A 25251-nucleotide genomic window follows, 5' to 3' on the forward strand; every position below is an offset into this window, starting at 1 on the left:
GAGGGTTTATAACTTAATACATTACTATTTTTGCCTTACTACTTGTCTTTACAAAGTCACACCCATTGTTGAATGTTCCTCAGCAGGAAATGTGAGGCATATCAGTCTTTTCGTATGTGTTTCTAGAGAGAAAAGCATTGCCAGCCACTTGTGGAAGGAAAGCCCTACCCTGATAAACTGTCATGGAAGGATGTTCTGGAAAATGTAGAGGAAATTTCTCTGCCTCTCATTGTCCTCTCTGGCTGGGAAGGTGTGATCCCCTGTAGCATCTGCTAAGTTCCCAAGCAGCCTTAGTGGAACAAACGTTGATATGAAATGGGTCTCTAATCTGATGCATTGATACAACTAAAGGAGGGAGGTCTCATCGCATCATCTTTATTAAATGGGGTACCATGTAAACTATCCCTTTTGATGAATGTCCCTCATGCAGGGAAACACTGACATGCCAAATTAAGAGTAGATGATTATTTAATAAGCTTTCATTATTTTTCTTCTTATAGGAAATGGTTATGATGCTGAAGTGCAGTTGAAGATGTACTTCATGAGTGCTTTGTCCAAGGAATATAGCAGAGGAAATTGAATCCTTTCTTCAGTTTCAGGTATCGTTCTTGCACCGTTCCCCAGTCTTCTTTGGGTTTCCAGATTCATGATGGCTTATTTCTGACTGTTTTACATTTTTGTAAAGGGGAGAGGAAAATTTCAAAGGGTTTTCTTTCTTTTTATCTCTAATGGGAAGAGGAACTTTTGCCTGCTGGATTTTGCTGTGATGAGTTGTGGGCCTGTAGAAACTGCTCTGAGAGGGGCAGGTGCATATTGATCTCAATATGGACCTTTGAACATTGGGTGTTCTATGACCTCCCTTGGGATGGTGTGGCTGCTTGAAGAAACATGAATGTTCTTGATGCTGCTGTTTGCTCTCCCTTTATGCTTCGGCATTAATATTAGATTGGCAAACTTCAAGTTTATTACTGTGAATTTATCATATGTAAAACAGATCAGCTGTCATGTAATTTGCAGTTCTGGGTTGTATCTAGTGGTGGTCTTGCCTTGGAACAGAAAGCACTTCTGCTTATGCAAATTGGGGTAGACAGTTTTGCCTGTAATTTTCCTTCCTAAAGGCTGATCCATGGCAGAATGGAATATAAATGGAACATGACCAAAATTCTGTATCTAGACTCTTGTGGTTGCTGCAAAGGAAAAACCACAATTGAAGTCAACCCACTGTTTCTAGGCCAGACATCCCCAAACTGCTGCCCTCCTGATGTTTAGGCCGTACAACTCCTATGATCCCTAGCTACCGTGTTTCTCCAAAAATAAGACACCGTCTTATATTCATTTTTCCTTAAAAAAACACACACGGTGGCTTATTTTCAGGGGATGTCTTTTTTATTATTATTAAGTATGGTATTTTAACCTAGAAGGTTAAACTGCCTATCACTATGGCTTATTTCCGGGGTATGGCTTATTTTCGGAGAAACACGGTAACAGGACCAGTGGTTGGGGAAGATGGGAATTGTAGTCCAAAACATCTGGAGGGCCAAAGTTTGGGGATGCCTGTTCTAGGCTCTGTGTTCCAATTGGTATGAAGAAGTGCTATTGATTTGTGTTTTTCTTGCTTCCTAGTAGATGTATGCAAGGTATATTATGGGATAAGTTACACTATGTGGAGTTGCAGGCAATCAACTACTGTACCAGAGGTAGTCGGGACTACAAAAGGAGGAACTATTTGAGGAGGGTAAGTAGCTTAAAGCTGCCAGAGATAAAACAAGAATGACATTTAAATTTCCAGTGTGGAGATTCTTTCTGGTGTGCTTTAGACAGTTAATGGGTGCTTGTGATATAGAACCTGCCAATCATCTCTTCTTTATATAACAAGTGCTGTGTGGATTCCATGTAACTCATGATTTAATAGTGCAAGCATGAGTGCTATGTGATGGGAAAAAAGTAGGACTGTTAACAGATTTAAAATGAAACCAAAATAAAATAATAATAATGCACTTTGAGTGGTTCTCAACATAATAAAAGCACAGAAAATATCAAACATTAAAAACTTCCCATTACAGGACAGCCTTCAGAAAGTTCTGTAGTTGTTTGACATCTGATGGGAGGGCATTCCCTAGGGTGGGCGCTACTGCCAAGAAGGCCCTCTGTCTGGTTCTCTGTAGCGTCCCTTATCGCAGTGAGGGAACCGCCAGAAGGCTTCCTGAGCTGGATCTCAGTGTCTGGGCTGGACGATGGAGGTGCTCCTTCAGGTATACAGCGCTGTTTAGGTCTTTAAAGGTCAGCACCAACGCTTTGAATTGTTCTCGGAAATCCTGGGAGCCAATGTAGGTCTTTTAGGACTGATGTTAATGTGGTCCTGGCGGCTGCTCCCTGTCACCAGTCTGATAGCCGCTTGATGTATTCACTTGAGTTATAAACAAATATATGGTGTGCGGTGTTTAAAATCTCAGAAGCTGGAGTCACAGTACTTTACTGTCCTCCACAACTTATTATTTCTTTCACTGGCTACTACTTTTGGGGCTGGCATACTATCTTTCGCTCTTTTCTCTTCTCCCCCACAAACATCTGGCTTTGGAAACTAGGCAGCAGAATTGAATGTGCAAAAAACCAGGCAAGTGTGTCTTACTGCATTCTGGCCATGGGTTTTTGATTTTCAAGTAAATCTTAGATTGTAAAGCTTGCCTGTGCTAAATTGTAACCAGTAGCCAGATTGCAGCAAGGCTTAGTTCCCCATCAAGTGCAACTTGATCATTTGAGAAACAGAGCTCTTAATAAAAATAAGAATGCTAGTATTGAATAAACCACTAAACACCCCAAAATCGGTGTATGAGAAAACAGAAATAGGACAAAACCACTATAAGGCAGTGTAAAAAAAATTCACAGAAACCAGCAAGATATTTATTTGCTTCATTTTATTTTAGAAATGCTTAGATGCTTAGGAAGTTGAGGTAATTATAATCTGTTTTGTATTTTAAATTTTGTGTTTTAAAGCAGTGGTTCTCAATTAGCTAAATACTGTAGACTCCCTGTTTTTCAAGCCATGGACCCCCTACTTTTTGACAATTTTGGTATCTCTATGGTAGTTTTTTGTTATGTGAATGGTGCCACAGATCCTGGTGTGTGTGTGTGTGCAGACCACCAATTGGGAACCACTGTTTTAATTTTTGTAATTTTTATCTTGATTTTATTGTTCCTGGAGGTTTTTAAGCAGAGGTTGGATGGCCATCTGTCATGGATGCTTTAGCTGAGATTCCTGCATTGCAGGGGGTTGGACTAGATGACCCTTGGGACCCTGGAACTCTTACTATTCTAGAAGATTAAATACAGAAATATTAAACGGGTTCAAAGACAATAAAGCTAATAAAGCTTTAAACTGTATTTAAATTGCTGAATTTATAAACTTTAGATACTTCTGGATACTTACCAGTAGTTGAGTAGTTTCAGCTATTTACATGGGTAACACTTTTGCACTTCTAAATAAATAAGCACTCAACGGCCTACTTTGATATGATTGGAAATTGTAGAAGTTTGTGTGTGTACATTTAAAAAGCAAATACTGGGTTTTTTTTGGGGGGGGGGGGGTAAAATGTGAACAATTCAGCAGAGGTATGAAAGAAGGCCAGCTAGAGGTAAGGTGCACTCATTGTGCCAAAAGTTTTGCAAATAACTATCTTGCTAGAGATGATCGTGCAAACGTTTGGAGTTGTTGTTTTTGTTCTTAACAGGCTGGATAAAGCTGGAAAATGTCATTCAACTGTCAGTGTGAAGAATGCTTCATGGGAGTTTGAGCAGAAACTATTTGACTCCATGTACCATATTGATCTGCTCATTTACCTAAAAAAATAAATCCAGTATCTACAGTATTACGGAATGTTCTCATTAACTGCTTTCAAACAAAACTGACCTGTTTTTCTCTATTCTGGTAAGTTATTTGGGGACAATATATCCTATCAGTCTATATCAAGGTCCCAAAACTAAGGCCCAATCTAAATCCAGCCCACGGACTGTCCGGGAATCAGCATGTTTTTACATGAGTAGAATGTGTCCTTTTATTTAAAATGCATCTCTGGGTTAAATTGGGGCATAGGAATTCGTTTATATTTTTTTCTTCAAAATATAGTCCGGCCCCCCACAAGGTCTGAGGAACAGTGGACCGGCCCCCTGCTGAAAAAGTTTGCTGACCCCTGGTCTATATGAACCGAACAAATGAATTTGTTGTTTCAAAAATAGAAGCACTACTGCTTTGTTTATAGTAATCAACATCCAGCTGGGATGAATATACCTACTGCTTATACTTCCCTTTCACTTTCCTACCTGTTCAGGAGAGCTTGTTCATTGGAATCAGAAGCATTCAAAGTTCAGGTATGGTTCTAGCAGTTTTGATTTGAGGCTTTATTTTCTGCTTTGTGCAGAAAGTTCATCCTCACTGAACTGCATTCATATCACATGGAGCTTACCTCAATGCCAAATGCAACACAGATCATGCCCTGGTGGTAATCAAGATCATTCTCCAGCCAAAAAGAACCGAAAGCAGAAAGTGCAGCACTTTACAATTATTACAACATGTAGACAAATCAATCAAGTGGCCCACCAGGAGCTTCAGCAATTTTCAAGTGATAGGGGGAAGTTAGGTGAGACACATAAGTACTATCAAAGGTGTTAGCAACTGAAATTTCCTTCGGAAAAAGTATTTATAGATGGTTATCCTTTAAACAAATATGGGACAACAAAGTTTTCTGTTCCACAACATATACCAGATTGAAGCTGCCTTTTGGGACGTACATATTTCACAGAAATATCATTTCTCAGCCACAATATCTTAGTTACCACCAGTCTTTTATTAAAGCAGAAACCTATCTATATTCCTGTATTTAAACTGCAATAGCAAATGTAGCTCTGCCTGCTTTAAAAAACATTAGTTTAAATACAAACACTGAAGTAGGACAAAAGTTTAGCATCTACAATCAAGAACTAGACTTTTAAAGAGTCTTCATCATTTTAAGGGTTTTGCAACCCCACATTGTGCAAATGCTGAAATACGCAGTCTGAACTTTGAAATGTAGAATTACAATCATTGGCACAAATGCCTATATACAAATGAAATAAAACCATCTTGCCCACTTTCTTAAGCAGCACATGACTGCTAACCTGCACAAAAATTCACATGTAAAATGGAGACCAGGTAAAAAAGAAACAGATTGAACCAATTATCAGAGTACTGACTGCAGCAGGATTTCCCAAACTGCTTGATCAGAGTCAAAAAGGAAGAAGTAAACAAATACTTCCAAGAAAATAACTTCATCAACAGCATGAAGTTCATGAGGTTATGGCAGCTGCACTCTGTATGCACCTATCAGCAGCTTCACCTGTAAGAAAAAAAAATGCCATTGACCATCCAGTTAAATGCTGAAAAGGCATGGATGACATACAAGTACATGTATCTTCTCAAAGCCCTGCTACCTTCACTCTCAACAGTGATTAAAGTATGGGTTTAGTTATTTTGCACAATGAACACATTTTACACAGGTATATTAAAACATTCTGATGCATGAAGCAACTCCTAGTCTGAGGGCCCTGCAAAAACTACTTCATCAAGCAGTAGCTCTTGCATTTTGTTACCACAATACACTTTGGGGACCCTGTCAGGGTAAAAAAGCAGGGGGGGAAATTATTTTAAAATACAGACTAGTTTTATAATTTAGTAAAGGAATATATTAGTACATATTTTTTGTTTTATTATGCCTTTTGTCTGCTGGTTTTGTGTTTTTGTGAACCGCCCAGTGATCTTTGGATGCAGGGCAGGGTACACATTTAATATATAAACGTATCTGCATTGTTTCCAACCACTTCACGAACTGGGTAGATCCACTGAACTTGTTGGCGATGACTAACTTGAGCTGATTTATTTCCTTAGCTCTTCTGAATGTGAGTTGGTGGTACATGCACCTGGACTTGTATTTCTCACCTTGGCAGTAGGAGCTTCTGCCAATCGTATGAAGAGTTTGTTAAGGCCTGGAATAGGACTGAAGGAGTAAATGAAATGACTGTCCTAAAAATAAAAAAGAAAGAAAAGAGCCCATTATTCTTTGCCCACATGTAATAATATTATGCTCCTGGTTAGCTAGACAAGCTGCAAGAGAACCATAAACTTTTCACCTGCAACCCCTTTTTGAACTACGTGTGTGTGTGTGTGTGTAACTAAGCTGAGCAAAGACCCAATGGTGGCCATAAGTTTAACGGGAAACAAAGAACTCTGCTGCTGCAACATCACATTCTTGGATGGTTCCCTCCCTGCTTGTTCACCTACACAGCCTCGCACTGAATTGAATAACAAACTCTAATGCCAAGTCTGGGAGCTCTGGCATGATGGAGAGCACACTGAAGATCTTGGAGACAGATGGCAGGGGTGGCAGCGTGAGAGACATCTGAAGATGGGTTAGGGTCTCGCCATGTTCTTACAGACAGGCTTTAACAAGCTACAATGATAGACCCATTGCTAGCTCTTAGTCATAAAAAGGTAAAGGGACCCCTGACCATTAGGTCCAGTCGTGACCGACTCTGGGGTTGCGCGCTCATCTCGCATTATTGGCCGAGGGAGCCGGCGTATAGCTTCCAGGTCATGTGGCCAGCATGACAAAGCCGCTTCTGGCAAACCAGAGCAGCACATGGAAACGCCGTTTACCTTCCCGCTGTAGCGGCAGCCCCTGCTGGTAGCTGGGAAGCAACAGGAAGAGGGCTACTGCCTTCATGCCTTGTTTGCAAGCTGCTCTCTGAGGCATCTTGCCAGGGTGGCAATAGGATGCTAGATGAGGTGAAGCTTCGGTCTGGTTCAACAGAGCTGTTGCGTTCTTAACTGGTTTTGATCCCTGGAATTCTTAACGTGGGTGGAGATGAGCTTAAAAGCTTCCTTTCATAAGTCCATGTGAAGAGAGGTGGACCTTGTCTATAGCCCTGCCAATTCTGTTGGGCAGACACTGGCAGGGGACTTAGCGAAGGGTTGTCTTTGTAGCTGCTCACATTAAAGGAGCCCAGAGCAGAGAGGGTGTGAGGCTGGGCAGAATTGGCACCAATGCCAAAGTAATATTAATTAGCCTAGCCACTCACCTGGAAGATCCGCGAAGAGATATGCTCTTTCCACGAAGGATGAGAAGCTCTGTTGGGCTGGGATGGGAGGGTGAGAGGATGAGAAGGAGGCAACGGGTACCTTGGCTACTCTAGGTATTGAGCTATAGGACAGAAGGGAGCAAGACCTCCACATCCTGTTCATTATTTATTATTCTTCATTATTATTTACTACTACTATTATAACAATATTTATAGCCCACCTTTCCTCCAAGGAGCATAAGATGGCACACATGGTTCTCCACCTCCATTTTATCCACACATCAATGCTGTGAGGTAGCTTATGCTGAGGTACTGTGCCTGACTCAAGTTGAGCTTCACAGCTGAGTGGGGATCTGAATCACAGGCTCACTAGTGCAATACTAACCACTGTACCACACTGGCACGCAAGAGTGTCCTAGGAAAAGAGCTGGTTTTTTATCTTCTGGTAACATGTCATTTGCAAAGCAGTTGAAGATGTCTTCTGCCCACCTTGCCATCTGATTTTCCAAGTAAATACAGCTTTAAAAAACCCCACTGTGGAATCTGCTTAGCTCTGCAGATTTACCCCTACTCCAAAATCAACTAAGATCTGTGCCCAAAGTGCCTAGGAGGAAGTAAAAAGAAAATCTGAACTCCATTTAATTTGATTGTGCCTTCAAAACCAGAAAAAAACTAAATGGGGAACTCTGTTGCTAAAAAAACTCTTCAGTAGTACAGAAATATCCCAGAGCTTGCCATTTCCCTCCCATTTGATAAGTTAGCTTTACTTGATGCTATATACAAAAGCTAAGCTCCCTTTTTACATGAAATCATAGGTAATCCTACTAGCCCCTTGGGAAAAAAATCCAAAGTGTATAGTAAGCCAACTTTTATTAGGGCCAACTAATATGTTACCAAGTAGTAAGCTAGCTTTAAAGTTCTCCAGAACAATTTGTCTATATGCAAATCAAAATTTTGGGCAGGTGGACACAAAGCTGGGAATTATGTTGAAACACAAAAATCTCACTATTTGAAGTTGTCTTAATACAGGAAATGCTAGGCAACTTCTATTAATAGCTGCTAGGTGCAAAAAGATTTCAGGACGCACCAAGAACTGGTATAAAAACAACAAAGGCTATTTCCTTATTAAGCAAAGGCTGTCGGGAAGTAGGGGGAGTTTTCCTTGTGCAAAGGCGCTTGGGGTACCTTTATGCAGCAGGGCCAAAGCTGGCACACTTCCTCTCATATTTTTACTCAGGAAAGGCCTGCAGGCGTGCACTGGGGTAGGGGTGGGAGGCTGCGCTGCCCAGCAAGGCCAGCCAAAAACTGCAGGCAACATTGGTAGGAATCCAGAACCAAGATGTTACAGGTAAGAGGGTCAACATTATTTATACCCTCAACTGATACCTCTCGGGTTTGAAAATTTTCCAAGGCATTTTGCTGAGCTAAAAGTGCTTATTTAAACAGTAAGCAATACTAAAACAGCATTTAAAGTTTGCGGACACATTCTGTTTGACATCACAAAGTACAAAACTCTGGAGAACAGGCTGACATCCAAAATCTAAAGATTTACCTGAACAATAACATTGATAAGGAATGTATGGGCTTTCAGAATTTTCTGATACCCTCAAAAGCTATCGTGCCAGCTTTAATTCATTTTACTCTTACAGTAGAACCTCGGTTTACGCCTACCTCTGTTTATGAACGCCGCAGACCCGGAAGTGTTTACATCCGGGTTCCGCGGCGTCGGATGCTCAGAAACGATCTGTGCAGCTCGCGCATGCGCAGAAACGATCTGCACAGCGTGTGTGCGCAGAAGCGCCCTACAGGCGCTTTGCGCATGTGCAGAAGCATGCCTTCAGCAAGCGAACGCCTTGGCAAGCGAACGCCTCCACGGAACGGATTGCGTTCGCAAACCGAGGTACCACTGTACTGTACGGAGTCACCTGTATGCTTGTTTGAAACAACTGTGATTAAGCAATATACAAATTATATATATCTATATATTTATAAGCAAATATGTATGGTATAAATAATAATAGAATCACAGAGTTGGAAGTGTCCTAGTCCAACCTTCTGCAATGCAGGAATCTCAACTAAAGCATCCATGGACACATGACTACCCAACTTTATATTTTTGAATTCTTGTTATATAGTCAGTGAAGAACATGAAACATTTACCAAAAACACAGGTAACTGGAATTTATCATTCAGAACCACAGCTTGTACACCGCATGGTCCACAGAGCCGAGCAGCAACAACTTTACCGAAGAAGTTTGCATGGAAAATAAATAAAAGAATGCCAGAACCTGTGGAAAAGAAACAATCATGCATTAAGAGAATACAATACAAATGATTAATTGCCACTTACATGAGGAAATGCTTAAAACCTGTATCAACAAGCAAATGTTTGTAAAGCCTGAGATTTTTACTTAACTGTGGGTAACATACTTAAATACCAACAGTCTGATCAAAACTGATCAGATGACTCAAAGAATCTGTAATACCTAATAAAAGTTTGGAGAAAGAAAGACTCAAAAAATCCTCATGGAAGAGGATAAACGGGCTACACAGCCTGGATTACATTGTTCTTATACTAAGCCCTCAATTTATGCAGGGGTTACGTTCTGTGTATCGCACCTAAAGCCAAAATCACGTACAGTCAAAACACATAGTGCAACGGTGGGTGGGATTGCCAAAGTCTTTTTTTCCTGGACGCCTACCCCTTTTAATTCCCCTCCCAAGTGTGTAAATCTTAATGTACGCATATTAAATGTGCATAAATTGTGGGCTTAATCTACTGAATGACTGGGCAAATTCCCTCCATCCGCCCTTGTAATAAAACTATCCCTGTTACAAATCAGAAAGAGGTACTCTGGACAGCAAATCCTGAACTGTTTCAAATGAATTTTTAGATGCTAATTATCTGTTTCCATTGCCAATCCTGAAAAGCACACGACTGCCAGACAAGGAACAAACAAAATAAAGCAGCCACATTTCATTTTGGCAACTCTAGTTCTTGTTCCCTACCATTTGGTTCCAATAATTTTACCATAATATTTGGATATGCTTTTTTCTCTCGGGCCATAATCTCCCTACTTCCAGAAAAATCAGGTAAGCTCAACATTTCAGCTACCCAGATATTAAAGCATAAATGCTGCTATTAAGCACAACTTAGTCTGTTTCTGATCTGCCCAGAAGGTGGGTGGACTCACACACAGTTCAATGTTCAAAGAAAGCATTCTCATACAACCTTCAGGCACATTCTGCGGGGGTTTATAGGTGAACTCTGAAGAATAATCTGGTCCCTCACAAAGCCGATGACACGCAATATCAAGCACAGGTTCCATCAAAATAAGACGGGCTTCAAAGTATTCCCTGATTGTGTCTTCTGCCACTCGCGAGAGTCTAAACCAGGAAAGACAAAGTCAAGCTGTTGACATTATAATGTATGTAAATAAATTATAGTTGCCCTTTTTCAGTAACATATCTATTATAAACACAAAACCTTGACTACTTCAAACTAGCAGTTGACACAATTTTTCTCTCAACCATTTCTAGTTGAGTAGCATAAATCCAATGCCATACAGAAGCTCTGGACAGATTTTTATTACCAAGTGTTTTGATTTTAAAATACGGTATTATGTGTATGCACTTCCATTGCTTTTAAAACTTCATACAGGAAGAGTAAAGCCCAAAGAACCCATCAACAAAGGAAAATACAGTTAGTCTGGGCAGCATCTTCCAAACCACTAACCAACAATGAAAGCGGGGGGGGGGGGACTCACTTTATAGCCAGTGTGCGGAGTCCATTGTCCCATCAGCTGTTGTTGAACTACAACACCCATCATCCACAACTATTGTCCATGCTTGCTGTGCTGATGGGAGATGTAGTTGAGCAACATCTGGAGAGACAAAGTTTCCCCACCCCTGCCTTACACTGATGTACATCAGCCTTAGCCTAGATACTCTGCACCCTTATGTTAGCTAATGAATAAGCCAACTTGACTTACAAATGTACAACACTTCCTTATTTGGAGTCCACTTAGCTGAATAATGTCCAGGCTGGAGTATTCCCCAGCCTGACTTGGAGGGGCCTATGGATTAAAATGCAAGGCCCTCTGTATAACTCTGCTATAGCACATCCTCAAACTGAAGTGTAATTTTTATTCTTCAGCAAATTTCATTAGCTCTATCTGTTGGGTTTATTCAGAACCTGTTGGGACTTTGGCAAGGCCCTGAAACCTGTTGCAAATTTTCTAGGCAAAACTCCTATTCCCTTGGGTCTAGTACACTTCCAAGTACCAGACCCCTCTGTAGCAATTCAGGACAGAAGTTTGTTGTTTTTTACGACAACGATCCATTCCGGGTAACTGGTCGCTCACCGAAGGAACGCTTCTGCACGTGCACAAAGCACCAATAGAGCGCTTCTGCGCATCCGCGCGCACAGAACCTGGATGTAAATACTTCTGGGTCCGCGGCGGTCGCTCTCCGAGTTCGTCGTAAACTGAGGCAGTCGCAAACCGAGGTTCCACTGCACTGTCATTCTCAAGTGTAACTATACAATCATCTATCAGATCCCTGATAGAGGTTCAGCTTAAATGCTCAAGGCCTAGCCCTAAAAGCTGCCAGGTCTTCTTTCACGTCTTCACACTATGAGAGCAAAGATCAGACTAAACATCTCTCTCTGTGCAGCCCAGAAGCCATGCATGTGTAGAACATTCTTGGAGTGACCTTGCACCTGTTGTAAACAAACTTCACTTTGCAGTTTCTGGAACTTCACACAGTGTTGTTTCTTGGAATGAATGACTGTTGTATTTCTGAATTTTAATCTTTTACCTGTCCTGAGAGAATTCTGTCCAGAAAGCAAGGCTGTAAATACTTTAAACAAACTAAAGGACTTGCCAGTTTCCCCTCTTTAAAAACCAAGACATCAACTTAAATATAGTCCTTGATTCACTGGGGAAATTGAATCATCTCTCAAGCAAGTACTTACATAGCCAAGTGACTTGTGAGGAGTTCTTGTACTTGTAAGTTATTATACTGTTTGGCAAAATGAAGGGCACTGGTCTGATGCTTTGATGAAATGTTGCAGTCTGCTCCACTTTCAATCAAGAGACGCACAAGATCGTAGTTCCCCCTCCTGCAAGCCTGCAAGTGGAAGTTGAGAAAGCAACAACAAAGGCACCATTATTTACTGAGTATTCTGGAGTATGAATTCTCATGCAAAGAAAGGAAAAGAAATTATTCCCTTATGAGGTTTTAAACACCTTTCAGTTAGGGGAAGAGAGAATGTGACTGAGAAGCAACCTCACACTAGATGGTTGGGGTGGAGTGAAAACAGCTGATAGTCTTGCCCTCCATGAATTTGTGTAATCCTCTTCTGAAGCCATCAAAGTTGGTGGCCACCACTACCTCCTCTGGGAGCAAGTTCCCAGTTTAACTAAGCATTGTGTGCACTCTTTTATCTTAATTCAGTTTTACGGGACGTCCACAAGTCCTAGTGTTACAAGAGAGCGAGAAAAACTTTTCTTTATTTCGGGATTTCCAAAACGTGGGTCTCCAGCTAGTTTTAGACTACAATTCCCATCATCCCTTACCACTGATTCTGCTAGCTAGGGATGATGGGAGTTGGAGTCCAAAAACAGCTAAGACTCAAGTTTGGGAAACCCTACTTCATCCACTTTCGCCCTGTCATGCACAATTTTACAAATTTCTATCTTGTAGCCTCCTACTTGCCTTTTCTCTAAACTAAGAAGTCCCAAATGCTGCAATCTTTCCTCATAGGATAATGGTTCCATTCCCTTGATTAATTTGGTTTCCTTTTTCTGGACCCTTTCCAGTTCTACAGTATTCTTTCTGAGGCCAGGCAACCAGAACTGCACATGAACAAGTTAAAAAGAACAGGTCCCAATACTGATGAAGCTGGTCCCATCAATGTCAATAGGTCATCCCTGAGTAAAACTTAGTTGAGTATTTCCAGTTTTTCTAAAATTCTTCAAATTTACTCCTCATGTCAGGCAAATAGCAGATACCTTCATTAAAGCTGTTTCACCATTATTTTGCTGCAAATTTACATATGCTCCAGCTTCCAGAAGGATGGCTGCAGTAGTTAGGTTGTTCTATAAAAAACAAAATAATGGTTAAAATATGAATAGTCTGAACCTAGATAGAATGTTGAAAGCAGAGAATTTTAGTACAGCAAAGAGCCATAAAAACTAACTTAAGACAGACCTGTAATAGGTTATTACAGCTCCTTAGATATCTTTAAATAAAAGTTCTATTCTGCAGGACCATCTATAGCAAACTCTAGTGCCAATGATAGCCATCCAGTGATACCTATGACTCCAATGTGATAATTTTATCTTTTAAAATCTCTAAAACATCCTTCAGATGTTTTGGAATATAATTCCCATCAGTCCAAACCAGCAAGAAGCCTGATCAACAGACTTGTAACATAATCTCATAATTTTAGGGTGCGTGTCCCCTGAAAATTCAAACAAGACACTGGAAATTCAGTTTCTTTAAAAACAGTAACCAGATACAGGGACTAATAAGTAGATCCTGGAGTCTGGAAGCCTCAGCAGTCCAATCATCCTGCTACAGACCTAGCTTTTAATTTCTTATTCCAAACAAGCAACATTGAAACAAATGAGAAGAGCTTTTAAAGGAAATTTAAAGGGAAGAGGCAGACAGAAAAGAAACTCGCCTTTTCAGCTGCTAGAATCAATGCAGTTGTTCCATTTTTTTGTTTACAATTAACTTTTGCTCCTTTCCTGATGAGAAGACGGATGATGTCATCATGACCTCCTGCAGCAGCGAGCATCACAAGAGTCATTCCACTAGCATCCTGAAACAGTGGTATATTATTGTTTGGGTTTTGGTGACATTTTTCTAAGATACAACAGGACCAAATGATCAATTAGCAAAAGGTAATTCACAAAGCTACTTGATGTTCCCTCTTCAACGCTTAAGCTTTTACTTCAGGCGGTCACAGATGGGCAGGGTATAATAAAATTATTATCATTACAGCAAAGAAAGCAGGGACAATTTTTTTTCATACCGTACTTCATTAGACTACTGAGACAATGGAATTCATACCCCAAGTTATTATTTTTAACGTTCAAACAGTACTTTATTTTAGATTTTTTCCCCTGTAGATTCATCATCTGCTCTATGATTGGTATCTTCAGCGTGGCTCACATTTATCAAAAACATGCATTAAAAACCATACACTTGGACTCTGGTTTCCTTTTTACATTAGTTACCAAAAAGTTCAATCTACATTAAATACAACACTACTGTGTCACCTGCATGTACAAGAAATTTTTTGAGTTAAATAAACTAATGAAATGAACACTCAAATAATTAAATTGCTGCTGTATTTTATACAGAGATTATTAAACTATCTATTTAACAAAAGCTTACCTCCTGATCAAGATTATATTCTTCCTTTGAATTAAGTGCCATTTTCACCACAGCATACTGTCCATTCTTAACAGCATCACGCAGCTGAGCTAAAAGTAAATAGGTTCAACAGTTCAATTTCAAAACTAGAGGTATGAAGATGCTCTCTCTGCCTCCACACAAACATATCCCTCTACTAGTGTGGTGTAGTGGTTAAGAGCGGTAGACTCATAATCTGGGGAGCCGGGTTCGCAACTCCGCTCCTCCACATGCAGCTGCTGGGTGACCTTGGGCTAGTCACACTTCTCTGAAGTCTCTCAGCCCCACCCACCTCATAGGGTGTCTGTTGTGGGGGAGGAGGGGAAAGGAGATTGTTAGCCGCTTTGAGACTCCTTCGGGTAGTGATAAAGCGGGATATCAAATCCAAACTCTTCTTCTTCTTCTACCTTATCTAGCTAGCTACACTCCACCAACCACTAATTAAATGTTGAGGAACATAAGACACCATAAGATTTTTTACACAGAAAAAAATCCAGCAATATAAAAAAAAATTATCTAAGGGTAGGTTCAATTTTCAAAAATCTAACAACTTATTATCAAAAAATTAGAACCATCTGATAAAAGAACCAACTGCGACTCTGGAGGTTGTCTCAAAAGGGATTATGAAATTGGATGTACCATTGCTTATTTAGCCTCCTGATAATAATTGCATTTAAAGAGAACATGAAACACGGACTCCACCTCTCTGTTATTTACTAGGGTTTTGTTATATCCACCATCTAAATGTTTTGAGGGCAAGGCATTTGTTACTGACCAGATGATATTGCTTCAGCTGCCGAGTCATTCTCATCTTCTCCATCAAGATGCTTTTGAAAGTCCTCCAGCGTCAGCCGCTCTAACTGCATGTCCATGCCCAAATTCACAGTTTGCTGCTTTGCATCTACAAAGTTTGAATTTTTAGGGGATAGAAGAGAGACAACTTTGTCATCACCAACTAAATCACAGCCTCTGCAGACATTTTATACCCTTTCTTTATCACCTATCCTTCTCCAAGTCAAACAGAACCATAATTCACAGTGCACTGTTGGCTGGAGGGCCAATAAAGTGATGCTTCATCCAAGACTGACCCAAACTGATGGGTGGCTCATCTGCCTAGGTTCGCCCAGATGGTGCTCACCTTCTGCTGGATGGATCTGCACTCCTGAAGGTAAACCTTTGCAATCTGGGGCATTGATCCATCTTAGTCAGTGGATCATTGATTATCCAAGCAGAAATGGTATCACAATTGCATTCCAAGTTAACGTTCCTTGGCAGATGATCCCATAATCTGACCCAAAGCATCAACTCATAATTGCAGTCTTGCCCTTAGCCACTTTTGAGCTATTAGAGAACACTGGAGAAACCACTGGAAACTGCTCAAGTTGTAGATTTTGAGATTCAAAGGGGCTTCAGACTAAGAAGTCTTGGCAGCAGGAAATAGAAAGACCAACATATACCTGGTTTTGGAGAATGGGCTCTGTCAGAGTGTAAAATGGGGCATGACAGGGAAGTAAAGCAGAGTATGTAATTCTGAGCCATCTGAGGCCCAAGTATGTGGGGATTTTTCAAGTATTCTTTAAGCCAGAGGACACAACTAGAACCTGTACTTAGCAAAGAACTCAAACTCAATTGATCTATGTGGGTTTTTTAAATCTTTTGTCCTCTACTTCACACTTCCTACATACCAGAATTGTCCTCAATGACATCATGGTCCCCCTCTGCTGCAATATAAGCCCAGGTATCCGTCTCATCCCTTGTGCTTCTGCTGCATGGTTGTTTGTCTTTCGATTTGAATGCCTCTGAAGATCTGTAGTCCTGCCTCAATTCTTCTCTTTTCTGGTTGTCCAAGTATTCATTTTTTTCTTCTGAAGAAATGCTAAACCCACCAAGCGCACTCTTGACCTCTTTCAAACCTAGAACACAGCAAGATCATTGCCAATGGCAGTTTTACTGGGTATAAAGCCTATCATAAACAAAATCTTTTTATATATTACAGCACAATCTATTTCATCCAAAAGTGAAAGTCACTTTCTAATCACATCCCACGGATATTATATACATTTTCAAGCTGTTCAAAGTCAAGACATTTTGAAACGGCTTAATTTACAGTTCATGTGAAAAGGATCTAGGGGTCTTAGTAGACCACAATCTTAACATGTGTAAACAGCAGCAAAAAAAAAAGCTAGTGTTATTCTAGGCTAAATCAATGGAAGTATAGTGGAAGTATAGTGTCCAGATAAAGGGAAGTAATAGTACCACTCTATTCTGCCTTAGTCAGACCTCACCTAGTGTACCGTGTCCACACCTGGAATACTGTGTCCAGTTCTGGGCACCACAATTTAAGAAGGATATTGACAAGCTGGAACGTATGCAGAGGAGGGCGACCAAGATGATCAAGGGTCTCGAAACCAGGCATTATGAGGAACAGTTGATGAAGTTGGGTATGTTTAGCCTGCAAAAGTGGAGACTGAGAGGAGATATGATAGCCATATTTCAAGGGATGTCACATGGAATACAGAGCAAGCTTGTTTTCTCCTGCTCTGGAGGGTAGGATTTGAAACAATTGATTCAAGTTAAAAGAAAGAAGATTCCAACTAAACACCAGGCAGAACTTTCTGACAGTAAGAGCTGTTCAACAGTGGAGCGGACGCCCTCAGAAGGTGGTGGATTGTGCTTCATTGAAGGTTGGCCATCTGTCATGGATGCTTTAGTTAAGATTCCTGCATTGCAGGGGCTTAGATTAGATGACCCTTGGGGGCCTTTCTACAATTACCTGATTCTATGGAGAACAAATTGGGTGGCATTCAATTAATAATAATAATAATAATAATAATAATAATAATAATAATAATAATAATTTACTATTTATACCCCGCCCATCTGGCTAGGCTTCCCCTGCCACTCTGGGCAGCTTCCAACAAACATTAAAATACATAAAATATCACAGATATTTCCCTAAACTTCCCTAAACAGGGCTGCCTTTAGGTATTTTCTAAATGTCAGGTAGTTGTTTATCTCTCTGACCTCTGATGGGAGGGTGTTCCACAGGGCGGGTGCCACTACCGAGAAGGCCCTCTGCCTGGTTCCCTGTAGCTTTGCTTCTCGCAGTGAGGGAACCACCAGAAGGCCCTCGGTGCTGGACTTCAGGGTCCGGGCAGAACGATGGGGGTGGAGACGCTCCTTCAGGTATACTGGACCGAGGCTGTTTAGGGCTTTAAAAGTCAGCACCAACACTTTGAATTGTGCTCGGAAACGTACTGGGAGCCAATGTAGGTCTTTCAAGACCGGTGTTATATGGTCTTGGCGGCTGCTCCCAGTCACCAGTCTAGCTGCCGCATTCTGGATTAGTTGTAGTTTCCAGGTCACCTTCAAAGGTAGCCCCACATAGAGCGCATTGCAGTAATCCAAGCAAGAGATAACCAGAGCATGCACCACTCTGGCGAGGCAGTCTGCAGGCAGGTAGGGTCTCAGCCTGCGTACCAGATGGAGCTGATAGGCAACTGCCCTGTACACAGAATTGACCTGCACCTCCATGGACAGCTGTGAGTCCAAAATGACTCCCAGGCTGCGCATCTGGTCTTTCAGGGGCACAGTTACCCCGTTTAGGACCAGGGAGTCCTCCACACCTGCCTGCCTCCTGTCCCCCACAAACAGTACTTCTGTCTTGTCAGGATTCAATCTCAATCTGTTAGCCGCCATCCATCCTCCAACCGCCTCCAGTCACTCACACAGGACCTTCACCGCCTTCACTGGTTCTGATTTGAAAGAGAGGTAGAGCTGGGTATCATCCGCATACTGATGAACACCCAGCCCAAACTCTGAGATGTACTCAGAGTAGACCCATTGAAATCAATGGCCCTAACTTGGTCATGCTCATTAATTTTGATGAGACTGCTCCAAGTAAAACAACATTTACTTTTTTGGCTTTTGAAAGGCCTTCAAAATTTATTATGAGCGACTTGATGAAGCTTAAAAATATCACCCAAGTACTGGTGCTTATTTATAATGATACATTACTATACTACACTCCTACAAATTTCAAAAGTATATTCTGCATTTACTAAACTGGTTAGAACATAATGGCACCAATGTGCTAGAGTCTTCAGGTTAGATCTCCTGGCCTGCACACATTATTTGGAAATTTAAGATTGGGAACAAGCAATTTCCCCTATTATCAATGCATTTGTACAATATTACCTAGCCAAGACAGTAAGAAAATATTGCATAACAAAAATAATTAATTCACTAGTTTAGCATATGGAATGTTGTCAAAATGAAACTTTATTTTCCACACTGGAAAGATATCAGCATGAATTAATTCAGGACCAAATATAGCTAAACTGAACATGGTTGCAATATAAACCATAACTTTAACAGCGACAAACTGCATATTGTAGTGTACATAACTCTGGGTAGATTACACTGATGTTTTAGCACAGGCAGTCCCAAACTTCGGCCTTCCAGATGTTTTGGACTACAATTCCCAGCTTCCTCGACCACTGGTCCTGTTAGCTGGGGATCATGGGAGTTGTAGGCCAAAACATCTAGAGGGCCAAAGTTTGGGGATGCCTGTTCTAGAATGACTTTAAAGATTACACACTTACTTTTCAATCCCTTCATATCTTTTTTGCCTTTTTCCTCCTTTTCAACGTCAAACTTTTTCAGAAGTTTCTCTTTTGATTCACTTTTTTTGGCTTCTTTTTCCTGGAAAAGAGCACTAAATATAAAAACAGGTTCTTAAATGCTTAATGGAAGCAGAAGCTAAGAAACCTTGAAACTTTCGTACTTAACCTTCTGCTCTGTTAGTAACAAAAAGAGCAAGGCTTGGATATTACCTTGCAGATAGTCTAAGAAGCAGTAAACATGTTCTCAATGGCCAGTCTTTTCCACCTAAAGTTGGCAGTCATTGAAAATAAAATTGAGGTGTATTTTAAGATGCTTAAGGATTCATGCAATGACCACAATCCAAAAAGCTGCTCTTAGGTGCACTTGAGGGTTTAGACCTGTTTAGTGGGAATCTTTGATCTTTTTTGAACAGATTCATTAGCTTAAAAAATGGTTTCCCATATTGAAAATGATAAAAACAGCACAGCACTATTAATGCCCTTTCCTTAAAAACCACTCAGTTCCCAAAGGCCTGCATGTTAATTGCATTTAAACCATTAGTTTGGCTCTAAAACCACGAAAGAGAATTGAATATGAATTGAAGTGCCTAGAAAAGTTAATTAAGAAAAGCAGAAAGGGGCAAAAAGATGTCCAGAAAAGGGCACAAAGTAAACTATGAGACCTTTGATTATGCATTATCCAGTTTAGATTACCTTAGATAAAGTGCTTCTTTCCTTTGGGGTGTCATCAGTATTCGGATCACTTTTAAAGATATTCTTCTTGCTGACTGTGTTCCCTCCTTTACTGTATTCAGAATCCAGGACGAATTTTTCGAACACATTCTCACCTATGGAATGCTGAAAAGACCTCTCTTTCACCTTCTCCTCATCTGCTCTCGAATTTTTATTCTTCTCTTTGCTTTCAACAGCAGTTGACTTTAGAGAAACATCCTTGTTATAGGAAGGGCTTGACTTAGTCTCTTTGATTTTCAATTTTGAATTATTGCTTACTTCCCCTGCTGAATCAGTGGACTTGCGTCTTCGTTCATCAGCAGACAGTTTCACACCTTTCTGCAAGGGAGCAGGTGTAGCTGGCCTCTTATTGTCAGCCTCAGCTACAGCTTTTACTTTATCTGCCATCTTCGGCTTTTTGTGTGCATTTTTTCTCTCCAAATTCTTGTCCACTTTTCTACTGTCCTCAGGTTCTTCAGACTTTATCTGTTTCTTCTTTTTCCTCCTAATCCTTACTTCAGAACTATCATCTGAGCTTATTGAACTGTCTAGCTGCCGAGCTGAAACCCAGGGCACATTTTCTTCTTCCAATGGGTCTTTCCCAGCAGATGTCTTCTGTTTCTCCCCACTGCTGTCTGAATCGAAATCCTGAGTTTCAAAATCTGCAGCTTCAGAAAATAAATCTTCTAGTATGCTAGATTCAGCATCCATCTGTTGCATACTGAATTTTCCCTTTTGCAAATGTTTGTTCTCTTTAGGCTCCTCTTTTATTTTTTTCTTTCCATCTTTGATTTCTCCTTTTTTTTTACTGGTGTCTTTTAGATCTTCTCTCCTCTGTTTTTTGGAATCTTTTGTATCTTCCTTTGAATCTGAAGTCCTTTTCTTTGGTTTTGAATCTGAAGCCAAACTATCAGAGGAATTCTCACATTCTAGTGCAGGTTTTTCTTTACCTTTTGCTGATTTAGACTTTTTCTTTTGCATTTCATCTTGGCTTTTGTCCTCCTTCTCTTTGCTTTTTTTCTTCTTCTTCTTTGGAGACATGTCTCCTTTTGTATCACTTTGCCAGTCACTGTCTGCTTCAGAATCTGCTTCAAAAAGATCATCATTTAAAGGCAGCTTCTAGAGAAGAGAGGGAAAGTTGATTTAGTGATCTAGTGCCTAATTAAATGGACAAATCTGGATTATTAGAAGTCTAAAGAAACTGTTGCTTCCAAGGATTTTGTTTTCAGTAAAAGAACTGAACTGAACTCATGGTCCTTTCATACAAAGGTCCAATCCTGACTACTCCCCCAAACTTTCTCAATTTCAGCAGTATAGTTTAGGGGGGGGAGTCATTCTGTTGTAATTGTTAAACAACCGGAAGTCAGAAATCCTTGCTGATCTACTGCCTATCACCCAGAGATCCACTAGTAGAGCCCAATCTAGCTGTTGCTCATCCTTGCCCTACAAGAGGACAGAATCCAAAGGCCATCAAGGGCTCAGATGTTCCCAGTAGCATTTTTGACTATATTCTCTTTGATGAGGCATACTACACATTAACTCTAAAAGGAACCTGTTTCAAGAAACTCCAGCCACCCTGAGCTGTGTAGAACTAAGCTGCATGGTTCTTTAGTCTAAAACTGTAACTCCTAAAAAGCATTTAACAAATGTTCAAAAACTGTGTGATTCTCAGCTAACAAAAACGAACATGTTACTACAAAGAACTAAGTCCTATTGACTTCAGTGGATTTATTCTCTACAGTATTAAATGTGGTTTTATTAATGTAGTCTTAAATAAAAAGGTAATGATGAGCACTACCCTCTTCCTTATTAAAATGAATGACAATTGCTTAGGAGCACAGTGAAAATGTGCAGATTTCACAAGGATCAAGATGACTAAACTAATTTCCTTTGTAACAAACAAGCAAAATTTCTGTTTGAAGATTCCCTCCTCACAACAGATGCTGATAGAATTTTCAGTAAGTAGTATCTAACCAAAGGGGCCTGTACAAACATCAAGGGTATCAAATATGCACATAATAAACTAAGGCTATTTTAAAAACCACTACAGGAAAAGAACCACCATAGTTCATCAAATAATGAAATGCTTTCTCCCAACTAAAGTAATAGGAGCAGGTTATATTAACGATGGGTGCATTTTCAATAATAATAAATCATCCTAAGCAGGAAACTAATTAACCCTGAAGACAGTAATTACAGACAACAGTTATCTCACTACACAGAATTTTGCCAAAACAGAAGAGAGAAAACCACACAGCCCCCCCCCAAGACCGATTTCAGTTAAAAGGGTAGTGCCCTTTATCATTGGGGGGGGGGGCGCTAGGTATAAAATAAATTCCTTAGTGGTAGTTAAAAATTGAAATCAAACATACCTGTATCTCTTTTTTAACAGGTTTAGGCTTAGAATCCACTATTTTCTTTCGAAACTCAAGCAGCACTTCTCTACAGTCTTCTAAATGTTCTTCAGGTTCCCATGTATCATCATCTGGTGAATATCCTTTCCACCGTACTTTGTATAGTATTTTACCCTAACAAAGCAAAGAGAGTTAGTAAGCACATGGAGTAGTAGTAGTAGTAACAACTACTACTTATCATTTATACCCATCCATCTGACTGGGTTGTGCCAACCACTCTGGGTGGCTTCCAACTTAATATAAAAATACAACTAAACACCGAGCATTAAAAACTTCCTAATACAAGGCTGCCTTCAGATGTCTTTGGAAAGTCATGTAATTGGTCATCTCTGACATCTGATGGGAGGGCATGCCCATGCAGGATGGGCACCACTACCGAGAAGGCCCTCTGCCTGGTTTTCTGTAACTTCACTTCTTGCAGTGAGGGAACAGTCAGAAGGCCCTCAGAACTGGACCTCAGTGTCCGGGATGAACAATGGGGGTGGACATGTCCCTTCAAGTATACAGGGCCAAGGCCGTTTAGGGCTCAGCACCAACACTTTGTGCTTGGAAACATACTGGGAGCCATTGTAGGTCTTTTAGGACTGGTGTTATATGGTCCCGGCAGCTGCTCCCAGTCACCTAGTCACCCGTCTGGCAGACACATCTTGGATTATTTGTCGTTTCTGAGTCACCCTCAAAGGTAGCCCCATGTAGACTGTATTGCAGCAGTCCAAGTGGGAGATAATCAGAGCATGTACCACTCTGGTGAGACAGAGTGCAAGCAAGTAGCGTCTCAGCCGATGTACCGGATATTAATAGTATAATGGGCATAGCCAGGACTTATTTTAGGGTGGCAGGCTTTATGCTGGGGAGCCCGAACAGAGTTATCTGTGATGCAATTGATCAGTTAAGTATTTTTTTATTTACTTGATGGGGGGGGCTGCCTCCCACCCCTGGCTGCACCCATGAATGCACTGGCTCACTGACTGGATCTCCTCTGGTTCATATATGGCTAAAGTTCTTTCTGTTTCTCATGTGTTTTGTGGGGGGGGGATAATGAATATATCCATTTATTGATGAAATGTTGGGCGCTGAGTGTGTGCATGCACCATGGATTTGAGGGGCAATATCCAATTCTTCACAGGGTCTCAAACTGCAAGTAAAATTGCCACAAGCCTCACCCACATACTTGCTGCCAAATCCTGCAGTGCCAATATGGATAGAAGCTCAAAAGTGTAAGCTGGGTGGGATTTTTGTTGTTGTTGTTGTTGTTGTTGTTGTTGTTTTAAAGCAGGGCCTGACTACCTCTGGAAACAGAACAAGACAATATTTGCATCCAATACAACATACTGTACTGCCACTAGCTCTCAGACCAGCTGTTTTGCATTGGCTGCAGAGAGAGGAAAATAGGTACGAATTAGGCACAAAAGCAGAAGTACTTTAACGGCATTTAACAAGGATGCGATGAAGAAGTGTTAGCCGCTTGACAGAGGAAGATGAAGAGGTCCGCACCGAAAAGAAGGCGGCGTTTTAATACGGATTGGGCAGTTTTAAGGGCGGAAATAGAGCGCATCCTAACCCTCACAGAGTTGGTGCGCCTACATCTACCTGACGCTGCCTATGCTTTAAATGATAAAAAACCCACTTATATCAAATACCCGCCCTTTTCGTGCCAGCTACACATTCCGGGACAGTTTCTGTCCCAACTGCGCGCTAAAAATCAACAGGAGCAGCCCGGCAGCTTCAAGGCAGAGCGTCCTGCTGCAAGGCAAAGGGAAAGCGCCCTGCCAAGATCTTCACTGCCTTCTGAAGGCCCGACCCCTCTCCGGACTCACGTCTTCGGTTTTCACGTCCAGGATCTTCTCCACCTCATAGACGTCCTCATCATCTTCGTCGCTGTCGGCGCCTCCGCCGCTTCCCCCCGCCGCAGCCTCCGCTCCTTCTCCTCCTGCAGCCGCCTCCTCCTCCTTCTCAGCCCCACTCACGACGGCCGCCGCCATGTTGGAGCCGAACGTTCCAGCGGCGTCTGTGAGAAGAAGCTGCGGTGTTCGCCTCTCCCCCTCTCCTCACGCACCCACGGCTAAAGGCTACGAAGCGGCCTGGCGGGTGGCGAGGGCAGCCCGCCAATCCGCGGTCGGCGCCATCCGCCGCAGCCAATCAGTGCAGCTTTCGGGAGAAGCGGCCAATGCGAGGCAGGTTCCGGGAAGCAGCCAGTCAGAGAAGGGGGCGGGAACCCTTCCTTCGGTGTTCCGGTTCCATCCTGTGAGGCGGATGTGAGGGGGTTTCCATGGAAACCGATGGCTCTCTGAGGTGTCTGCGTACCTCTCTGTCCGACTGGGACAGTTTTGGAACTTTTTTTAAAAAAGGGACCCGTCTGCACAGGAGTGCCAACCTGAATAAAATATTGTGGGAGCCCAGCTAAGCCCCGCCCCGCATAATCGATCGCATAATGCAGTGCAACACACTCTATTTGAATGGGAATGCCCATCAACTTTGTGGGGGCCTGATCCCCTTAAATATTTTACAGTATTGTTGGGGGTCCACGGCACCTAGTAGTTTGCTCCTATGCGTCTGCATATAATGTAGTTAAGTCGATACAGCGTGAGACTCTAAATCTCAGGGTCGTGCGTTCCAGACGCATGTCGGGCAAAAAAGGTTCCTGCAGGGGGTTGGACTAGATAACCCTCGGGATCCCTTCCAACTCTAGAATTATATATATGAGGCTCTTGAATTAAACCGAACCCGAAAGGGAGCAGTGCTGTAGCAAAATGACATCTGGTGGGATGGAGGAATCAGTGTAGGAGTCTTTAAGGTGGGAGTGAAGTTGAAAAAGGAACCTCCAGAGAATCAGGGAGAAGCCAATGTTTGTTAACACAATATTGTTGCCTTATATGGCATTAATATTTGTTTTTGCTCTGGTTTAGTATTAGGCTCCCCCCACCCTTCATGGTACTAAATAGGTGTTTGTGGAGAAGTAGTACTTATAA

The 25251-nt window shown here is 41.5% G+C and overlaps 2 protein-coding genes across 15 annotated transcripts in view; one reads left to right on the plus strand and one right to left on the minus strand.

Moving 5' to 3' along the window:
* PSPC1 (paraspeckle component 1) overlaps positions 1 to 7813 on the plus strand; it is a 69681-nt gene extending 61868 nt beyond the window's left edge. For 2 of the 10 annotated variants that reach the window (XR_009557511.1, XR_009557507.1), the window contains 2 exons: positions 501 to 599; positions 1624 to 7813. Coding sequence is in view for 1 of the 10 variants with exons in the window: in XM_035115136.2 (XP_034971027.1) it covers positions 501 to 530 (30 nt within the window). In the remaining 9 variants the exon portion in view is untranslated. Of the gene's footprint in view, positions 1 to 500 lie in introns of all 10 variants that reach the window. The other 8 variants (XR_009557510.1, XR_004692595.2, XR_009557509.1 and 5 more) reach the window with 6 other exon arrangements.
* MPHOSPH8 (M-phase phosphoprotein 8) lies at positions 4823 to 24351 on the minus strand. Of its 5 annotated transcripts, none has more exons than XM_035115129.2 (15): positions 24100 to 24351; positions 22241 to 22396; positions 19851 to 20987; positions 19137 to 19236; positions 16218 to 16445; positions 15308 to 15433; positions 14515 to 14603; positions 13796 to 13936; positions 13122 to 13208; positions 12083 to 12237; positions 10340 to 10494; positions 9268 to 9395; positions 7108 to 7164; positions 5969 to 6052; positions 4823 to 5369 (listed from the first exon to the last, which is right to left on the minus strand). In XM_035115129.2, exons 1-15 carry the CDS (start codon positions 24262 to 24264, stop codon positions 5328 to 5330), a joined length of 2850 nt encoding a protein of 949 aa, XP_034971020.2. In that variant the 5' UTR covers positions 24265 to 24351; the 3' UTR covers positions 4823 to 5327. The 5 variants fall into 5 exon arrangements, with proteins under 5 accessions (XP_034971020.2, XP_034971022.2, XP_034971023.2 ...); XM_035115132.2 differs by lacking the exon at positions 4823 to 5369 and adding an exon at positions 23446 to 23571 and having other exon boundaries at positions 5906 to 6052; positions 24100 to 24240; XM_035115131.2 differs by lacking the exon at positions 7108 to 7164 and having other exon boundaries at positions 24100 to 24350.
* Positions 24352 to 25251: the final 900 nt, after the last annotated feature.

Source organism: Zootoca vivipara, chromosome 4 (assembly GCF_963506605.1).
Source record: "Zootoca vivipara chromosome 4, rZooViv1.1, whole genome shotgun sequence".
NCBI classification, from domain to species: Eukaryota; Metazoa; Chordata; class Lepidosauria; order Squamata; family Lacertidae; genus Zootoca; species Zootoca vivipara.

What these genes read in the sequence shown, in the direction of transcription:
- MPHOSPH8 (XM_035115128.2), bottom strand. Translation starts at nt 24,264, where the DNA reads ATGGCGGCGGCCGTCGTGAGTGGGGCTGAGAAGGAGGAGGAGGCGGCT. An exon ending in CCCGCAGAATGTGCCTGAAG is followed by an intron (nt 9,396 to 10,339) that starts GTTGTATGAGAA and finishes TCTTTTCCACAG; the next exon opens with GTTCTGGCATTCTTTTATTT. An exon ending in TCCAGTTACCTGTGTTTTTG is followed by an intron (nt 7,165 to 9,267) that starts GTAAATGTTTCA and finishes CTCCCATCCCAG; the next exon opens with CCCAACAGAGCTTCTCATCC.